The 20,042-nt window shown below is 43.3% G+C and overlaps 1 protein-coding gene across 5 annotated transcripts in view; it reads left to right on the top strand.

Moving 5' to 3' along the window:
- The window catches only part of LOC126424866 (uncharacterized), a 436,545-nt gene that overhangs the window by 366,875 nt on the left and 49,628 nt on the right, over positions 1–20,042 (top strand). For all 5 annotated transcript variants that reach the window (XM_050087693.1, XM_050087692.1, XM_050087694.1 and 2 more), the window contains exon 7: positions 9,444–9,560. In XM_050087693.1, coding sequence (XP_049943650.1) covers positions 9,444–9,560 — 117 coding nt within the window. The remainder of the gene's footprint in view (positions 1–9,443; positions 9,561–20,042) is intronic.

Genomic DNA, 20,042 nt, shown 5'->3' with positions numbered 1-20,042 from the left:
AAATGATTCCTGAGCAAAGTCAAGTGTGTCTTGCCTATCCAATATGTCTATCACTTGTTGAAGGGAGGGATTGACTAGTTTCAAAATTTGCTCCCGTATACGAACATCAGAAACGTTCTGTGCAATTGCATCACGCACCATAGTATCTGAATAAGGGAGTCCACATTCACACTCAAAAGCACAATCCCTGGTAAGGCCTTGCAAGGTTGCAAACCACTCCCAATTAGTTTGACCGGCCGTACGTTTTGTACAAAAGAACGTATACCTTTTTGCAACTAAATTAACTGATTCTTTGAAATATGCATCTAATGCAGACAAAATTTCTTCGTAGGACAGAGTTGCTACGTCGCGTCGGGGAAACAATTTCACTATCACACGGTACGTCTGCACCACTACACACGACAATAAGTGAGGCTGCCGCTCGTTACCTTGAATTCTGTAGGTGGCGAGATGAAATCCGAATTGGCGTGACCACTCCGTCCATGTTTCCATTTCCGCATCGAATGGATGAAACTGGGGTGCAACAGCATGTTGTGGCTGCGGTAGCGGTGAAACGGCGGCTGCCGCATCGGTTTGCAGTGCAGGCTGACCCTGGACGAGCTGTCCAAGGGCATCCAATAACGCCTGCGTCTGCTGATTCTGCAAGCGATAAAATTCGGACAGTACATGTGGAGATTGTGGCGAAGCCATGACAAGTAAATTAGAGCAATACGAACGCGAAATCTTCTTTTAAGCCTCGTCACCAAAAATGTTGTGGACTGACAAGACAGCCAGTCCACAATGACGGGTAACCGAAAGGCACATGCTTAAACTCACGCAGGCTGGCGTGAGGTCTGAAACAGGATACGTAATGAATGCTATAAAGAAAAGTACGTAGCTGCTGGAATACTTAACTTTAATCCACAATTGGTGAACATTGGTCTTGTTACTGTACATGCTTCATTAGATGCATAGCAAAGGATAAATGGCGCCTTGCTAGGTCGTAGCAATTGACTTAGCTGAAGGCTATGTTAACTATCGTCTCGGCAATTGAGAGTGTAATTCTCAGTGAACCTTTCCTAGCAACGTCGGCTGTACAACTGGGGCGAGTGCTAGTAAGTCTCTCTAGACCTGCCGTGTGGTGGCGCTCGGTCTGCAATTACTGACAGTGGCGCCACGCGGGTCCGTCGTATACTAGCGGACCGCGGCCGATTTAAAAGGCTACCACCTAGCAAGTGTGGTGTCTGGCGGTGACACTACAAAAGTGGCAGGAATTCGAAAAAGGATTGCCTTTCCTACGTTGTTACACTTCGCTTGCCAATGGCCAACAGCTGACACGTATGTCATACAGTATCGTATTATTTTAAATTCAATTCGGTTCTGTTGGAAATGGAAAAGCCCCATGGCTAGGGCCTCCCTGTCGGGTAGATCGTTTTCCTGGTGTAAGTCTTTCGAGTTGACGCCACTTCGGCGACTTGCGTGTCGATGCGGATGAAATGATGATGGTAAGGACAACACAACACCCAGTCCCTGAGCGGAGAAAATCTCCGACCCAATCGGGAATCGAACCCGGGTCGTTAGGTATGACATTCCGTCGCGCTGACCACTCAGTTACCAGGGGCGGACAATCCAGTTCTGTCCAAGAATTGGCAGCCCACATCCCGTAAGTTTACAAATGTTGCTAGCCCACCTGTCCAAAGTTTAAACACTGGCATTCTGACATTACAGTTCAAGTAATTTGCGCCACCCACCAGCCTCTGACATCATAGTTTAAACAATTTCCTCTACCAAAAATGCGGTGTAACTGGCTGGCGTTCTGTTGTGCTGTGTGCCGGACCCCCCCCCCCCCAGCTCCCAGTACAATATCGTCACGAGGTCTGTCTTGGGCGTGTTGGAACATACAGCACATTCCAGCATAGAGCCTCGCACAGTGGGTTCTTACACAGGCGCATTCCTAAGGTCTTAATCACGGATCGATTTTAGAACAGCGGCTCGCTGGAAATTCTCCAAAACAGTCATAACCTTGGTGTGATATTCTGTATTTTACTCTTGTGATGGCATCATGGAACTGTGTCAGACACTGACCAAAAGCCAGGAAACAAAGCATCCACTGCCTTCTGGGTCTCGTGGATGAACGGAGCAATCTGAGCTTCACACGAACATTGATTACGGAATATGTATGCATTTTGATATTCTACCCTCCCCCTCCCCCTCACAGATAGTTCATAATATTTTATCGTAAAACATATTAAAAAATTTCGCAGACAACCGACGTTAGCGATATAGCCTTTTAGTTGCGTGTATCTGCTGAGTGACCATTAAATATTATCACATGCACAGTGTGAGTTCTGCATTCTCATCTTATATGCGTATGTCGGATTAAACAGAACAAGTTTTCATCTGAATATATTGCGGTGGTCAATAGTTTACTGGTTTAAAAATCGCACACTTCAGTTCTTTCAATTTATTAGTGTCTTCCCATTTCTATATAACAGAGAATCGACACTGTATTGTGCACAGGGAAATGTCTAGCAACATCTTTAAATTTTGGACTAGTGGGCTCCCGATTTTTTAATTTAATTGAATTTGAACTAAATTGAAATGAACTGAATTGATCTGAATTTGAAATAACACGAGGCTGAATGAAATACGTGTAAGCTGTTGCCCACTGGACTTTAACTTTGGGCAATGGAACTGGAAGATCATTGGAAACTCAAAATTTCCTGCCATTGTAAATTTAAGACCAGGTTTTATATTTAGCGCAAGTGATCTGGCACATAGGCAGTTGTACCGTGACTCCAAGTCAACCATCTTGGATCGCCATCTTCTTTTTAGATATCATAGGATCTGTGCCAGTACCCCAGGTCAGTCACCTTGGATCGCCATCTTGTATCTGACATCACAGCACCTGTACGGGTGAGGGAAACACAGTTGGACTATTTTGAATGTCCAGCATTTTTTAACTTACTGCTTTTTTAAAAAAGAAATTCCGGTCTTTTATACCTATCGTAACTGTCCTGTGTCAGATGGGGGAATCGACAGCACTGTATGACATCATTGATGATGTCGTAAAAGAACAGAGGGAGCAAATCTGTTAACAATGCATGTCCTTCCAGAACTCTCCGCATACTACTAAAATTTGAGCTTATTTCCAGGAATTAACAGATTGAACTCAGTTAATTTGAGATGGAAATGCAGCCTGCATTTGGATCGCACCTTGTTGTCTCTTGTGGATAAAGACGTTCAGTATTCTGCTGCACTCATTTTCATTAGGCTACCACAGGAATTAAAAATACCTTAGCTGTAATCCTCGCACTTTTAAGAATAAACCAAAGAACTTCCTCGTGGATTACTCCTTCTGTTCAGTCGGCAATTTTCTCAGAAAAAAAAATAGAACACTACTGGGGTATAGTATTGGTTATATCAATATGTACTCAGCAGCTTTTCACCTGCATAGGATTCGTGTGAATTTTATTTTGTCAGTTATTAACTTTTCTGGTGTTAATTTCGTATACTGATGTTGCAAGACCATGGAGATTTGTTTCTCATTTTGGTCGTAAGGGACTAGTTAGTGGAATAGTGATGAAGTGACAACTACCTGTTAGTGAGTGCGATATGGGAGCGCAGTCACATCTCTGTCTGTCAGTGCACGGTGTGTCTGTTTCCCGAAGGATGCAGGAGCTGCGCGTGTAGTCTGCTCCACAGCTTGTTCGCAAGAATCACACTTGGATGCCAGTCTGCTCAGGTGAGGAGAGTGGTCTGCTTGCTCCCCTAGAGCACCTTGGGTGGTAACTGTTTTCTCGCTGATCACCAGCGGGTTCCCCCTGTCGCAGTCAGTTGTTCCTCAAAGTGAGACGTGAACATCTCTGCAGGGTGAAATCCAGCTCGACCGATAAAATTTCGGATCTTGTTCACTAATATTTTCTGAGTATTTTCCGTAAGGAATCCACTGTCTCTGGTGACTCGTTACAGAGTAGTAACGTAATTATCGTTTATTTAGTTCGTTACCCCAGTTACAAGGGGAAACTACAGCCGTAATTTTTCCCGAGGGCATGCAGCTTTGCTGTATGGTTAAATGACGATGGCGTCCTCTTGGGTAAAATATTCCGGAGGTAAAATAGTCCCCCATTCGGATCTCCGGGCGGGGACTACTCAAGAGGACATTGTTATCAGGAGAAAGAAAACTGGCGTTCTACGGATCGGAGCGTGGAATGTCAGATCCCTTAATCGGGCAGGTAGGTTAGAAAATTTAAAAAGGGAAATCGATAGGTTCAAGTTAGATATAGTGGAAATTAGTAAAGTTCGGTGACAGGAGGAACAAGACTTTTGGTCAGGTGAATACAAGGTTATAAATACAAAATCAAATAGAGGTAATGCAGGAGTAGGTTTAATAATGAATAAAAAAATAGGCGTGCGGGTAAGCTACTACAAACAGCATAGTGAACGCATTATTGCGGCCAAGATAGACACGAAGCCCACGCCTACTACAGTAGTACAAGTTTATATGCCAACTAGCTCTGCAGATGATGAAGAAATTGATGAAATGTATGACGAGATAAAAGAAATTATTCAGGTAGTGAAGGGAGACGAAAATTTAATAGTCATGGGTGACTGGAATTCGTCAGTAGGAAAAGGGAGAGAAGGAAACATAGCAGGTGAATATGGATGGGGGGCAGAAATGAAAGAGGAAGCCGTCTGGTAGAATTTTGCACAGAGCACAACTTAATCATAGCTAACACTTGGTTCAAGAATCATAAAAGAAGGTTGTATATATGGAAGAATCCCGGAGATACTAAAAGATGTCAGATAGATTATATAATGGTAAGACAGAGATTTAGGAACCAGGTTTTAAATTGTAAGACATTTCCAGGGGCAGATGTGGACTCTGACCACAATCTATTGGTTTTGAAATGCAGGTTAAAATTGAAGAAACTGCAAAAAGGTGGGAATTTAAGGAGATGGGACCTGGATAAACTGAAAGAACCAGAGGTTGTACAGAGTTTCAGGGAGAACATAAGGGAACAATTGACAGCAGTGGGGGAAAGAAGTACAGTAGAAGAAGAATGGGTAGCTCTGTGGGATGAAGTAGTGAAGGCAGCAAAGGATCAAGTAGGTAAAAAGACGAGGGCTAGTAGAAATCATTGGGTAACAGAAGAAATATTGAATTTAATTGATGAAAGGAGGAAACATAAAAACGCAGTAAATTAAGCAGGCAAAAAGGAATACAAACGTCTCAAAAATGAGATCGACAGGAAGTGCAAAATGGCTAAGCAGGGATGGCTAGAGGACAAATGTAAGGATGTAGAGGCTTATCTCACTAGGGGTAAGATAGAAACTGCCTACAGGAAAATTAAAGAGACCTTTGGAGAATAGAGAACCACTTGTATGAATATCAAGAGCTCAGATGGAAACCCAGTTCTAAGCAAAGAAGGGAAAGCAGAAAGATGGAAGGAATATATAGAGGGTCTATACAAGGGCGATGTACTTGAGGATAATATTATAGAAATGGAAGAGAATGTAGATGAAGATGAAATGGGAGATACGATACTGCGTGAAGAGTTTGACAGAGCACTGAAAGACCTGAGCTGAAACAAGGCCCCGGGAGTATACAACATTCCATTAGAACTACTGACGGCCTTGGGAGAGCCAGTCCTGACAAAACTCTACCATCTGGTAAGGAAAATGTATGAGAGAGGGGAAAAACCCTCAGACTTCAAGAAGGATATAATAATTCCAATCCCAAAGAAAGCAGGTGTTGACAGATGTGAAAACTATCAGTTTAATAAGTCACAGCTGCAAAATACTAACACGAATTCTTTACAGACAATTGAAAAACTGGTAGAAGCCGACATCGGGGAAGATCAGTTTGGATTCCGTAGAAATATTGGAACACGTGAGGCAATACTGGCCTTACGAGTTATCTTAGAAGAAAGATTAAGGAAAGGCAAACCTACGTTTCTAGCATTTGTAGACTTAGAGAAAGCTTTTGACAATGTTGACTGGAATACTCTCTTCCAAATTCTAAAGGTGGCAGGGGTAAAATACAGAGAGCGAAAGGCTATTTACAATTTGTACAGAAACCAGATGGCAGTTATAAGAGTCGAGGGACATGAAAGGGAAGCAGTGGTTGGGAAGGGAGTGAGACAGGGTTGTAGCCTCTCCCCAATGTTATTCAATCTGTATATTGAGCAAGCAGTAAAGGAAACAAAAGAAAAATCGGAGTCGGTATTAAAATCCATGGAGAAGAAATAAAAACTTTGAGGTTCGCGATGACATTGTAATTCTGTCAGAGACAGCAAAGGACTTGGAAGAGCAGTTGAACGGAATGGACAGTGTCTTGAAAAGAGGATATAAGATGAACATCAACAAAAGCAAAACGAGGATAATGGAATGTAATCGAATTAAATAAGGTGATGCTGAGGGAATTAGATTAGGATATGAGACGCTTAAAGTAGTAAATGAGTTTTGCTATTTAGGGAGCAAAATAACTGATGATCGTCTAGGTAGAGATGATATAAAATGTAGACTTTCAATGGCAAGGAAAGCGTTTCTGAAGAAGAGAAATTTGTTAACATCGAGTATAGATTTCAGTGTCAGGAAATCGTTTGTGAAAGCATTTGTATGGAGTGTAGCCATGTATGGAAGTGAAACATGGACGATAAATAGTTTGGACAAGAAGAGAATAGAAGCTTTCGAAATGTGGTGCTACAGAAGAATGCTGAAGATTACATGGGTAGATCACATAACTAATGAGGAGGTATTGAATAGAATTGGGGAGAAGAGGAGTTTGTGGCACAACTTGACGAGAAGAAGGGACCGGTTGGTAGGACATGTTCTGAGGCATCAAGGGATCACAAATTTAGCATTGGAGGGCAGCGTGGAGGGTAAAAATCGTAGAGGGAGACCAAGAGATGAATACACTAAGCAGATTCAGAAGGATGTAGGTTGCAGTAGGTACTGGGAGATGAAGAAATTTGCACAGAATAGGGTAGCTTGGAGAACTACATCAAACCAGTCTCAGGACTGAAGACCACAACAATAACCCTAGTTACATTTGTTTTTGTGTAAATACTTGCAACTGTCTGCGGAATGATTCTACTTCCGCCAACATACATCTCGTGCTAGGACTGCGAAGACTAGATCAGAGAAAACACGGCTCGTACAGTCGATTCCCCCTCGTTCCATTTACGATAGGAACAGGAGAGGTAATGACTGCTACAGTGCTGGGTAGCATTCGGCATGCACCATACGGTGGCTGGTGGAGTATGCATGTAGACGTAGATGTAGATGGAGAACAGTGACGAATCCTGTAATATGCAGTCACCAAAATGTGCTCCACAAAACACAGAATATTGCGACAACCTTCAACATTTCTATAACAGTATGTTTATTCTGCCTCTTCAGTGTATAGCACGGTGCGTAACAAAAGCGGAAATATTCTCTTACAAGAATTGTTCAAAACACCAACGATCGTGCTGCAGCGCAGAGTGTACAAGGAGGCCGCGTCGTTTGCCTCAGTGGCTCAGTAGTTCCAGCAGGTTGTTGGAGCGCTGCCTGCACTACACGCAACCTCACGCTATCATCGGCAAGACGCAGGTGTTTCAGATACCTGTCAGTAACGTGTGTTCCTTCTTTGTGTACCCAGTTAAGGGATCTGAAAGCTTCCTCACGAACTGATGAGAATAGAATATGTGAATTTAAAAATTCTCCCGGTGAATTGACTGTTCAAACAAATTTCGGGCTTGCATCCGGTCGTCGTTCAATACCTCGCACGATATTTCAACTGGGCACCTGCCAGTCATCTTCAGGTGAGCCGTCGCAGACTGGCGAAAACGTCCTCCGTTCCGCAATATATAGCGTACTGTAAGTATTCTGCGCACGCGTCGAAAACTTGATAGATGAACCACACTGCCCGCCGGCAGCGCCCTCGCTGGTGGAATAGCGGAACTCTGTCGCCCTCTGCGTTGCTGTTTGCCGCGGCCGTCGACGCACTCTGCCGGAACAATCTTTAGCTTTTCTTCCTTTCGTTGGCAACACTTCGTTTAAAATAACAAGAATCCTCCGAAAATTTCAGGTAAAAGCGGTTTTTCGCTCACCATCGAAGATTGCGGACGTTGGGGGGTCAGTTAAGGACAATCTGTTACTAACGAAAGGCCGGAATTTACAAGATACCGTGCCAATGTGGTATGGCTTACATAGGTCAAACAACACGCACCGTGAAAGAACGCTGCACTGAAGATCAACGTTACACCCGCCTTTTGCAGTCAAGCATGTCCGCTATTGCTGAACATAGTATTTCTACTGGACATTCAATGGAGTATGAGAAAACAATGATTTTGTCCACAGCAACGTCTCTCCGTAGAAATACGACTGGCGGAAAATCTGTTGAACCGTGACAGCGGCTACCAGCTGGACAGTGCATGGAATCCCATCATCTCCACCGAGCGAGGTGGCGCAGTGGTTAGACACTGGACTCGCATTCGGGAGGACGTCGGTTCAATCCCGCGTCCGGCCATCCTGATTTAGGTTTTCCGTGATTTCCCTAAATCGCTCCAGGCAAATGCCGAGATGGTTCCTTCGAAAGGGCACGGCCGATTTCCTTCCCCGTCCTTCCCTAATCCGATGAGACCGATGACCTCGCTGTCTGGTCTCCTTCCCCAAACAACCCAACCCCCAACCCCATCATCTCCACGATTTGCTCTAATCGAAGACGACAGAGTGCGTCGACGGCCGCGGCAAACAGCAACGCAGAGGGCGACTGAGTTCCGCTATTCCACCAGCGAGGGCGCTGCCGGCGGGCAGTGTGGTTCATCTTTCAAGTTTTCGACGCGTGCGCAGAATAGTTACAGTACGCTATATATTGCGGCACGGAGGACGTTTTCGCCAGTCTGCGACGGCTCATCTGAAGATGACTGGCAGGTGCCCAGTTGAAATATCGTGCGAAGTATTGAACGACGACCGGCTGCAAGCCCGAAATTTGTTTGAACAGACATGGAATATCTTTGCCAGGTTATTCTTTCAGTTTCGAATATTTCACTGTTCTGATGAAATCTAATTGAAGATGTAGCGCCGGCCGCTGTGACCTAGCGGTTCTAGGCGCTTCAGCCCGGAATCGCGCTGCTGCTGCGGTCGCAGGTTCGAATCCTGCCTCGGGCATTGATGTGTGTGATGTCCTTAGGTTAGTTAGGTTTAAGTAGTTCTAAGTCTAGGGTACTGATGACCTCAGATGTTAAGTCCCATACTGCTTAGAGCCATTTGAACCATTTGAAGATGTAGCATTATTTTACTAAATGTAATAATTCACGTCAAATCCAAACTCTGAGGGCAATGCATCGCTTGGAAGTAATGTGATGGGAAATTTCCGCTATAGAAAAGAAACCCGTAAAATGTATAGTATTCCATCATGCATGAAGTTGTTTTGGACCATGTTGTCTCTAGTAAAGCGAAGTATTCTGTTGTTCCAGAGGAGGCTGCGTGCAGAACGGGCTAGAAATGTGAGGCTGCTGTCCGGAGACTCAGCTTATCGGCTGTCTGCTCTGCGCCTGGCGACGCTGGCCCTGTCCATACAGGAGACCTACCAGGTACTTACCAGCTAAATGTAAATGTGTGACTAGGGCCTCCCGTCGGGTAGACCGTTTGCCAGGTGCAAGTCTTTCGATTTGACGCCACTTCGGTGACTTTTGCGTCGATGGGGATGAGATGATGATCGTTAGGACAACACAACACCCAGTCCCTGAGCGGAGAAAATCTGACCCAGCTGGGAATCGAACCCGGGCTCTTAGGATTGATATTCTGTCATGCTGACCACTCAGCTACCAGGGGCGCTTACCAGCTCTGTCCACACACGAGACCTACCAGGTGCTTACCGGCTCTGTCCATACAGGAGACCTACCAGGCAATTGCTGGCTCTGTCCATACAGAACTACCAGGTACTTATCAGTTCTGTCCATATAGACCACCTAGCTATTCCCATCCACCCTCCGCCCTCAGTGATAGATTGTACCGTCAGTAAGTCCTCGTGCTGAATAAAATGAAGCTCTATGTGAGAGGCATACAATGATGGACATGGGTATATTGTAAAAAGTAAAGCTGTCATCGATCTGAGGATTGTTTTAACACCACAATGCTTTAGTAGACACAGTCTTCTTGGAAGTCGTCTTCCCTTCTCTTCCTCAGACCTACCAAGTGGTTTAGTTAGCCAGTTATAGGGGGACAAACAGTGTGAAATGGACCCTGGAATATGGTGCAGCTTGGAACTTTCCACGTTAACATATAGTTGGCCAAAGCTGAAATAAGCAACATGTGACAGAAATAATCCTAGGAAGAACTGGGGATCGGACACCAGACCGTTTTATTTGTTGTCTAGTACTTACACACTGAACCACCGACCCACACACCGACAGATGATGAAGCATAACCAATTAAGAGTGAATTTATTTCCGGTATAAACAGTTTTTGGCTTGGATAATTTTTCTGAAAATGTAGTCCGTGACAGCCTCACGCATACGGAGTAGTTGACTCCCGAGTTTCGTGGTTCTCGCCTTACCTGTATGACAGAAAGAAGAGGGTGTAAATTCCTTATTGGTCATATTGCTATAAGCATTCAGAACTGAAGCAATCAGAAATAGTAAACCACAAGGTTCTTTTTTGGTTCGTCATTTGTTTCTGATATACACAAATGATCTCTCACTTGCAATGTCAGAATATACAAACTTGGGCCAGGGATAGTATTTACAAAATATGGTAGTTATACGAATTACATCTGGGTTTACTTCTAGAACATCCTGCACGGACATCTTCAGAAAACTTGGTATTTAGCAACAGCTTCACAACATAAATTTTCATTGGTATCGCTTTATAGCCGCCAGTATTTGCATTTTCTCAAAATATGGTGGGAAGTGTCAATTCAACAATAAGGCCGAAAATAACCTCTTCAGACTCCGAGATCTCAACATTAGCACTGAAAGGAGTAGGGTGCTCAGGTGGGCGAGAAAAGTGACTGCACAGAGTGTATAAAGTGTCCTGGGGGTAACATCGTGGTGTTATAGGCTGAATTAAAGAATTCTCTACTGGTCATCTCCTACTCCACTAAAGGGTATCTTCACAGAAACTCTTAAAATTAATTGTAATACAATAATAATATTGTTTACCCTTTCACCGGCTGTAGGAAGTACAGATATACTTACGACTAACTGTATTTCTTTACTGCGTTCGTGGGAGTCAATGGTATCGTTGCATAAAATTTAAAGTCGCTAGCTGGTGTTAAAATTTCCGTTATATATGTAAAATAACGTCCACCAAAAATTCGCTAGGTGTCGTTAAGCTTTTTTAAGGGCAAAAACCGAAGTCGGGAAATTATATTATTTTCAACTCTTGGTTATTGCCCGACAATCATGTGGTACAAGATTTTTTTTTATTATATTATTTTGCTTTTATTCTAGCGTTATTTTACAAGCTTGGTATGAAACACTAAAAATCACGTAGTGAAAGTGTGTTGCTATCTTAAACAACAAAATTCGTTCTGACACATGCACAGTTACAAAAATCCGAAAAAGAATTAAATTCGTGAACGATGCCCCCTTAAATTCTCCACTCAACCGGAACTGCAAATTATTCGTGTCTCAGGCTTTCGATCTGAAAAGACAAAATAAAAAGTGTACTTCAAGCGTTTAAATATTTTCTAGTTGTAATTACGTGCAAGAGATTACTAATAAAATAAAATATATACACTGTGGCATTTTTACCGTTTTACATTGAAAGCCCAGATAATGCAATCATTACTCAACTTTTATGATGAGACCAATCCTAAAATCGAAAAAAAATCGTCTGTTCCATACAAAAAAGATCAATGCTGCCGCAAAAATGTATGAAACAGATAATTTTTTTGCTATTTCACGGCTGGTCCCATAGTAAAAGTTGTTCGCGGTGGGTATACGCCGATTTCACTTTTGATGTAACATGTCACGGTGTAGGTATTACACTGCGTTTTCATAAAATAAAATATAATTATTAGATAGATGCTTTTACCTAAATTTCAAATCATATAAGAAGTCACCAGGATCATAAACTGCCTTAACTGAAGAAGAAGTTTAAGTCTCTCCAGTTTCTCTTGGTATTGCTTTACCTGCATGGTTAATAACGTCTTCTAGGAGATCATAATTCGAGCAACTCATGTTTTTAATCTTCACTTCGTTTCTGATGAGAAGAATATAATTTAAAGTCTATTGCGTAGTTTATTTTTCACAACATTCACGGAGCTAAACACACTTTATACCTCGGCGTCACAATGTGGTAAGGATAGAACAGCAATAATGTGGCAAGGGTGCAACAGCATAAGCGCATTCTTTTATTCGGCTACTTTAGCCCAAAAGCTAATAGTGTCCCCGTTTAGCGGATTTCAGTCAACGAAGTAAATAGTTTGCCACTGCCGCAAAATTTTGTCAAGTTTTTTGTCGGCGTATCCCATTTCCCGTAAAAGATAAATTAATGAAGTGTCTTGACTGTTTCAAAGGTTCTTCCCCTCTCAAGAGTTTCATTTTTTCTAAAGCTTTTTAATTGACTGGGAGTCGTCTCCTAACGTCACATTAAAATCAATACACCGTTCTTTTATTCCTGCAATACTGACATTATGATTTACTGAAAGTTTCTGTACGTGTGACTCAAAAAGATATCCGAGGTAGGGGATGGGTTTGATGTGGTTACTAATTTTGAGATGCATGTGGTCTCGGTCAGTTGTTCCTGCCGTCGACAACAGAATTCTTTGGCAGGCTGAACGTAGCAAAGCCATGAAAGAAGTTAAGTTTTGCGGGTTTTGCTTTGTGACTCTCAAAGATTTCGATTGTCTGTTACACCCACCGAGAACGGTTTTCAAAAGCTACATATAGAATCTAGAGCCGAGTACCTATTATAAAGCATCCCCGTTGTATAACATCGATCTTCAGTAGTCATAAAATACAATTTTAATTCATCCCACTGCGACAGAATTCTTGCTATAGCCGGTTAGACAGATAGCCATCGTGTGTCACACGCCTTCAGTGCATCACCGCAATTAATTAGCTCAAAAATATTTTATACCTATTTTGCGCGTTGTCGAGTATGAGAACCAGGTGTAGGTTTGACGGTCCAGAATCTCTGCGTTTCGTGACAGAGTGATTCCTGATGCGTGCGTTACCGCCAGCTATATTGAGTGACAGGCAGACAAAAGGTACTGTAATCACATATGGAGGATTATGTTGCATTTTCAGAATTGTATACACGCTGTGCCTAGAACCAGTCGTGACAGGTGCATTATGGGTTCGTACTGCAATTAAATTTTGTAGTTTGAGGTCTCGAACCCTTCAACACTCGCATCAGTGCCGATACCACTCCAACGGCATCAGAAGTCTCCAGCGACTGCAAGCTAAAAATGCAGACACTATCTCGTTTTTTAAATTAAAATATCTTACGACGATCCTGAGATATTTCCTAATGCTTACACCTGTTAGTTCATCTAATAATAAAGTATATTTTTGATGTTATGATACTTCGTTTGGTTGTATGTAATTTCATGTCATGACAAGTCATTTTTTCATGTCATTTTCCGAATCCTTAAAGTCATCAGTCAAGTGGTCGATGTTGTAAATGGAGCTCCGTTAGTAGTGTGCTAAGCTAACGCACACTCAGCTCTTCCACAAGATTTACATGTTTCTACTGGTACCGGGGAAAATGTTAGTTGCTTATTTTGAGAAATTAGTTAATATTTTTGTGTGTGTTTTCGTTCCCAAATGCTTCTTCAAGTCGTAAATTTTTTGCATACTTTTCGGACAGAATGGGCTTTAGTTGAGTTACCTGGCACGGGCTTTAATGAGTGTTTGAACTCCGTATAGTATTCCCACTCTTTTCTGTAACTCTGGCTGTAGGCTTTTCTTCTAGGCGGCACTCCATTGTTTTTTCGTAACTGCGTTAATTCCACACAACAACTACCGTTCCACAATCAAAACAGATAATTTGTAAACAACAGAAATAACTAATGACACATCGACACAACCTTCCAAACAGTCCACCTCCATTACATTGTTGTTGTTCTCGCTCATTGTTGAGTCACGAAGCTTCCACGGCTTTTGTGCAGGTTCGCTACTGCAGTGCCACCAAGCGGCTGGCCTGTATTAACACAGTGAAACGATTGTGAGTTGTGTAAATGAGGTGGAGAAGCACATTTAAAATAAAAAGCGGCCGTATTTCGGACTTATTATGCCACTTTACACTGCAGCAGCGGTCAGAAATATCACTTTTTTGAGAGAAATGTAAGTAATTATTATAGGAATTTAAAAGAACGTTGATTTTAACGTACTTACATTTTTAGGCTTGCAAGAAAATATTTAACATTTTGATTCACTCTTACTGTCAGAACTTTGACTCTGGACGAGACTGGAAAATGTTCACCATCTTTTCAAGTTGTTGCTACTGCGTAAATGGCTGACCGTTTCTCCAATGCAAATAAGCATGTTATTCGACACCAGTTTCAAGCCGTACCTACTAAAATAGTTCAGTTTCATTAAAAGAGAAAATCAAATACATCTGCGTATTTTCGTGTATACGTACTAGATTGAGTAAGGACGTATGTAGATATTTTTGTGTATAATTAAGATAGCCGTGTATAAATTGCCAAGAAATCGTAAAAATTAACAGATCATAAGAAATTTCACGAACGCAAGGAAGCGTTTTGGATCGCATTAGACTAAAGTATGGGAGTATAAACGGAGAATTAATTGAAGTCTCAAGCGGATACTGGAGGTGTAAAATTGTTTTGCCGTACAATAACCATGCGTTGAGTTGTTCCTCGCGGAGTTATCTTTTATTTTCTCTTCGCAGAAGGGGAATTAGGGAAGTAAAAGGCTGTTAATATTTATTAGGAACAGAAAGTTAGCACAACACTGAGGATGTAGCGGCGTTATAAAGCCGAAAGTGAAGAGGAATTGCATTTTTTGCTGTTTATATGGTAACGTGTGCTAAGTGTAATTTAATAAATGGACGTAGGCTAAATAAGACGAAAGCGATACAAGTAGACTTGCAGGAGGACTAAATGTCACAGATGGGAAACAGAATCGGAAGGCTATACACATTTTGACACCTGGGAAGCAGAATAGATACACGTAAGGCATAGAAGCATAAACAATGCCAGAAGGGCGGCTGGAAGAAGAAGTGGCAGCTAGTCTCGCTGAATGTGAAAGTTATGTCACGAGTCTGAAATGAGCAAAGGAACACGCTAGACAAACTGCAGTCGGCGCAATGCATGAGGAAATTCGTACCAGGCTCGCTGACACACTCGCAGTCAGTTCCTTTAAAACCTAAACAAGTCAGGTTACAATGCATTTCTCGTCTAAGAGCATTTTCGATGATAGGATTACGCCTATGCTACTGTGAACAGCACGTGTCATATTGCTATGAGATATCATTATTATGTGTTGAAATTAATAGGATACGGTATTCAGTTTTAAATACATTTTCCAACTATTGCGAACACCGTTATCCAAAGCAGCCTCAAGCTGTTTCTCGGTTTATCCGATGCCATTCACCCGTCACTACAGTCGAGCGCTAGCATCACTGCGGCTCTGAAAAGCTTGCGTTGTTTTCCCTGTACAGTTTCGATAGTTTTTGAGAGAATGTTCCTCGTGGCGAGGATCCCCGTTTTATTTGATTCGATGTTGAAGTTCCCAGTATCAGAAGTTGAAAATCGGATGAGTGCGTGAATGTAATAATTATATTTTATCTATTTATTTGTGTTTGATTAGTCGCACATTATTAATTTCTAAACTACGAAATTTTGTTTCTGTTTGACTCCCCCTAAAAAGTCGCCAGAAGTCGCTAAAGTTTATTTCCCACTAAAACCAGAATTTTGTGCGTCGAAAGTTCATAAATCCGTGAGTTCTAGCGACAATCCTTTTGGGGAATATGTAGTACGCGTACGACCCACGTACACCCCTGGCATCTGGTGGTAATCCGCTGCACCAGCTGTAGTTTCTCTTTGTTGTGAAGTGTGGCTTTGAACTGTCGTGGAATGCGTCTTGTGCCTTTCAGGGGCGGTAAGTAAACGTACCACCAAAAAACCTCATTTTAAAGGCCAGTGGGAAGTATGCTTACCATTACAGTAATTGTTCTACGAGTGTACTTACTACAAAACTAGTTTTTTTTGGACTGTGGGAAGCATACTTACCATCAACTGGATGTGCCCGACGTCTTATGGTATTACACTGTACCATGTTTATAAAAACTGCTACGACAGTCAGTTTCTGTAGGCAGTGAGATGGCTGCTGTTGCCACTTGTAAAGTCGGGACACACTGCATCGTTTCTACAGTACGTACTACTGTCACTTCTGTCAGTCCATTTCTTTGTTGTGTGATAAACGAAGTTTTTAGGATTGTTTTCACGTTATGGTAAGGAAACTTGAAGAAAACACCTTTTTTATTGTGGCAACCCGTAACAGTTCACAAAAGGGAAGTGGTAATATCCTTATCGCCGTAGTATTTAGTCCTAAATAACAAAAAATTAAATACAGACAATTGATCGCAATTCTAATATGATACCAAAAGAAATTAACTTCACTGAGTCGCTACAGACATGTGACAGCGAAAGTTTTAGATCATTTAACTGCACTGTATTTAAGTAAAGTGTGCCTCATTGACTTGTTTCCGTATCGCGGAGACCGATCTCTCTGAAGTCCACGGAGCGGAACTGACCTAATGTAGTCTGATACTTCTGAATGTAAATATTATTCCCGACATTAAAAGCTCCCTCTGTTACGAGGAAATTAGTGAATCAGTTTACCTTCCAGCGCCACTCTCAGTGCCACGTGGCTGGGATGACGTCAGAGCAGGCTGGGCAGCACTAGGCCCGCGGCACTTTGCCCCCCCCCCCCCTCCCCCCCATTGTTATGAAAATGTTCAGCTGAGGCGGCAGCTGGTTTGTCACGGCGCAGCAAGCAGTTCCGTCCTCCATTCGTGTCGTGTCGTCTCGTGCGAGTCAGCTGTTTTTACAGACTCTCGCAGTCGTCGTCCGTCAGGATAAGTGTCGCCGATTAGGACACCTTTCAGTATGTAACACGGACTGACGGCATCATTCGCATTTCTACCACGTCCACCGTAAACGAAAGAACGTGTTCTTCGTTAGCGAATGTGGTACGTCGCACTCGGTTAAAAGCACACACAGAATCCACACGCAACAGCGACGCCGGGCGCCGCGCCTCCAGCACCGGGGCGAGTCCTGCGCGACGCCCACGCCTCCGGCAGGGCAGGCAGAGGCGCCTCGACACTCGCATCGAGGAAGACGCCCAGCTGTGTGTGTGGTGCGGCGAGTAACAGACACCACACCACACCACTGAACACCTCTGTCCGAGAGGTTCCGAAAGCTGTTAACAAAAATGTGTCGACTCATTAAAACAGAAAGTAAACCCCTAGCTGCCTCCGTATCTTCTGTGGATAAAATATGTGCAAATGTTACGAATACAGGAAATTACTATCCCTCTTCCGTACTGTAATTCGCCAGGAACTTGGCTTCCATAAGTAGTGTGTACCTGTTTACGAAATTTTCGTCGTAACCGAGTTACGTGCCTCGCCTTGTGTACCAACTATGAAAGGCGCTAATGCCACAGCGTAATCAGTGTAAAACTCTATCAGGAGCATCGTCTCCGCTTGGGGAACTGCTCCACAGATGACAGCACTAAATCGTGGCGGGTTCTTAAGAGTTCGAAGACATTATCAACAGTCGCGCCAGTCGTCAATAATCCCCCCCCAGTGTACAATACCGTGGCAACCAGAGCTAGTTAGCTAAAGAGCGTTGAGCGTGCTAGCGAGACCCCGATTCGACAACATAAAGAGTCGAGTTAACCGGCGATTTTAGTGACAGTCGGATGCTGTGTCTGATATTAGGTCTTTACACACGAGCGAAGGAGCGGAAGAAGCCGTACTAAAGGGGAAAAGTTGTGCGCCAGGCATAAAGTGCTGCGAACTAAACAAAATGGCGCCCAGAGGAGGCGAAACCACATGGTTAAGGCGTTTGTAAAACTCGACAGTAACATAAAAAATATAAAGAACAGACTAGAAACATGAGAAATTACTAGGACACCTCTCACGGGACGTGGACGAGTAGCTTTACGGAAAGTAGACCTTAGGAGCCACCATATTGTACGGCGATGAACAAGATATTTGCTGGGTTTCCTACGTGGTATCAACGTAAGCTCTTTCAGAGCACCTGTAGATAGAGGATCTCCCCAAAACTCTTAGCCACGATTTCTTCTAATAAAATGATTAAGTACGTATCGGTAGTTGAAATCTTCCTGTCACTGTGTTTTTAGTGCTATAACTTGTGTGCTATGAGAGTATACCGTTTCACTGCTAAGGCTCAATGATGATCTATCAGAAGCGCGTCATTGTGTTCCAGTTTGTTATAGATCAACATCAGATAACATGGCTGAAGCCGTCGTGCAGTTTGACAGCCTCACGAACTGTGAAGGGAAAGGCTGCAAGTTCACCCCCTCCTCCTTCCAAACAATTGTTTTCACCTTTTGTTTTCTAAAAGATTCGTCATCTTATTGCCTTAATAGAAGTGTTATCTGCCCGAGTGGCTGTTATTCTTTATAATTTATTTGCTGCAATTTTTTGTTGCAAAGGCCAACAATTCGGGTGTTTCCCCAGTGCCGACGACGAGTCCAGAATTTTCTCCGCTCTTCTTCGACAGTCGCTAACAGAGTTAACGCCGATAGTTTTACGCGCGTCAATTTTCCCAAAGAAACCGTGTTGTTTTACGCGCCAGATAGAGTCGCGGACTGCCGCTGGAGAGCGCTGATCTCACAAATGACGACGAGGAGCTTTGTTTTGTCTTGGTTTTCAGGGCGCAAAAACAACTGGGGTCATACGAGCCCATGTCAGAACTGTAGAACACGAATACAAAGAGAGAAGTTAAAAACGACTACACGTTAATCCCAATCGACGGAAAAGAAGACAGCTAAAAACAAGGACGTAGAGAAAGGTCTCTAAAATACGCCATAGAGAAAAGGAGGTCCTGTACTAAAAATTAAATGCCCTTCGCCGTATGATTACGATGGATAAAAAGTAAAACGTCGTCGACAGCTCCCTCGTCGTTCGCTAAAACGGCTGGCAAGTCAGACAGCAAACCCAAGCTGTGGTGTACGGAAATGGCGGACCGTCGAAGGCTGGCCGCAATGAGCACAAAGTGGTGAGGGGAGCACCGCTAAAATGGCGATGGCTAAAAAGAGAGTGCCCGATACGCTAAAATGATCTCCTCACGGAGAGAGGAGCGAGAGGAGGTCGTCCGAGCTGCTGGGCGAGGCTTAATAAGCCGGAGCTTGCTCTCATGAAGGGAGGACCAGTGGTGATGCCGCCTGCTGACAGACAACACAGAGGGAGCGGCGCGAGGTCCGACGACTGCAGCGTCAGCGGCCTTGTTTTCCGTAACCTGGAACCCGCATAAACATCACACTGGCTCCACTAAGAGTGAGCAAGTGACAGCTTTGCACTAAGGCGTGGGCGGTGTACAGCACGCAGACGAGGAGCACCTCGTTACGCCCTGTTACTCGTACATGTAGGGACGCCGTTTCAGAGTTTAAACACGTGTGGCGTGCTTCGATACGAGAAACACGCTTGAGGAAGGCCTTTTTAAGGCTGCGCTCACAGTGGCAGCCACGACAGCATCGGCCGACAGCTCGGTCACGGTGCGTCCCAGGCTCCTTCGTCAGTTTTTGGCGGCATCAAGGTGGTTACAATCTCTTCTGTTCACTAAGTTAGAAACAGTTCTGTGGCGGGTACTGTACTCTTTACCCAGTTGCTGAGATAACCAGACAAGTTTTACGGAATATATGACATAAAGAGAGATACTCGATGTGACTGGTGACGACATTCAAAAGAGAGACTACAAACATTCTGCACAAGTTCAGCAAAACAGGCGGATGTCAGTTAAACTTCAGCCACAGTATGTGAAAAACACAAAGATAAATTTTAAAATAACGTTCTCTGAGCACCTACAGCAGTGAAAAGTGTAAACACATACACCACAGATGCAAAGCACGTCA

This window comes from Schistocerca serialis, chromosome 10, assembly GCF_023864345.2.
Source record: "Schistocerca serialis cubense isolate TAMUIC-IGC-003099 chromosome 10, iqSchSeri2.2, whole genome shotgun sequence".
Lineage (NCBI taxonomy): Eukaryota > Metazoa > Arthropoda > Insecta > Orthoptera > Acrididae > Schistocerca > Schistocerca serialis.
This window is presented reverse-complemented; position numbering and strand designations above follow the sequence as displayed.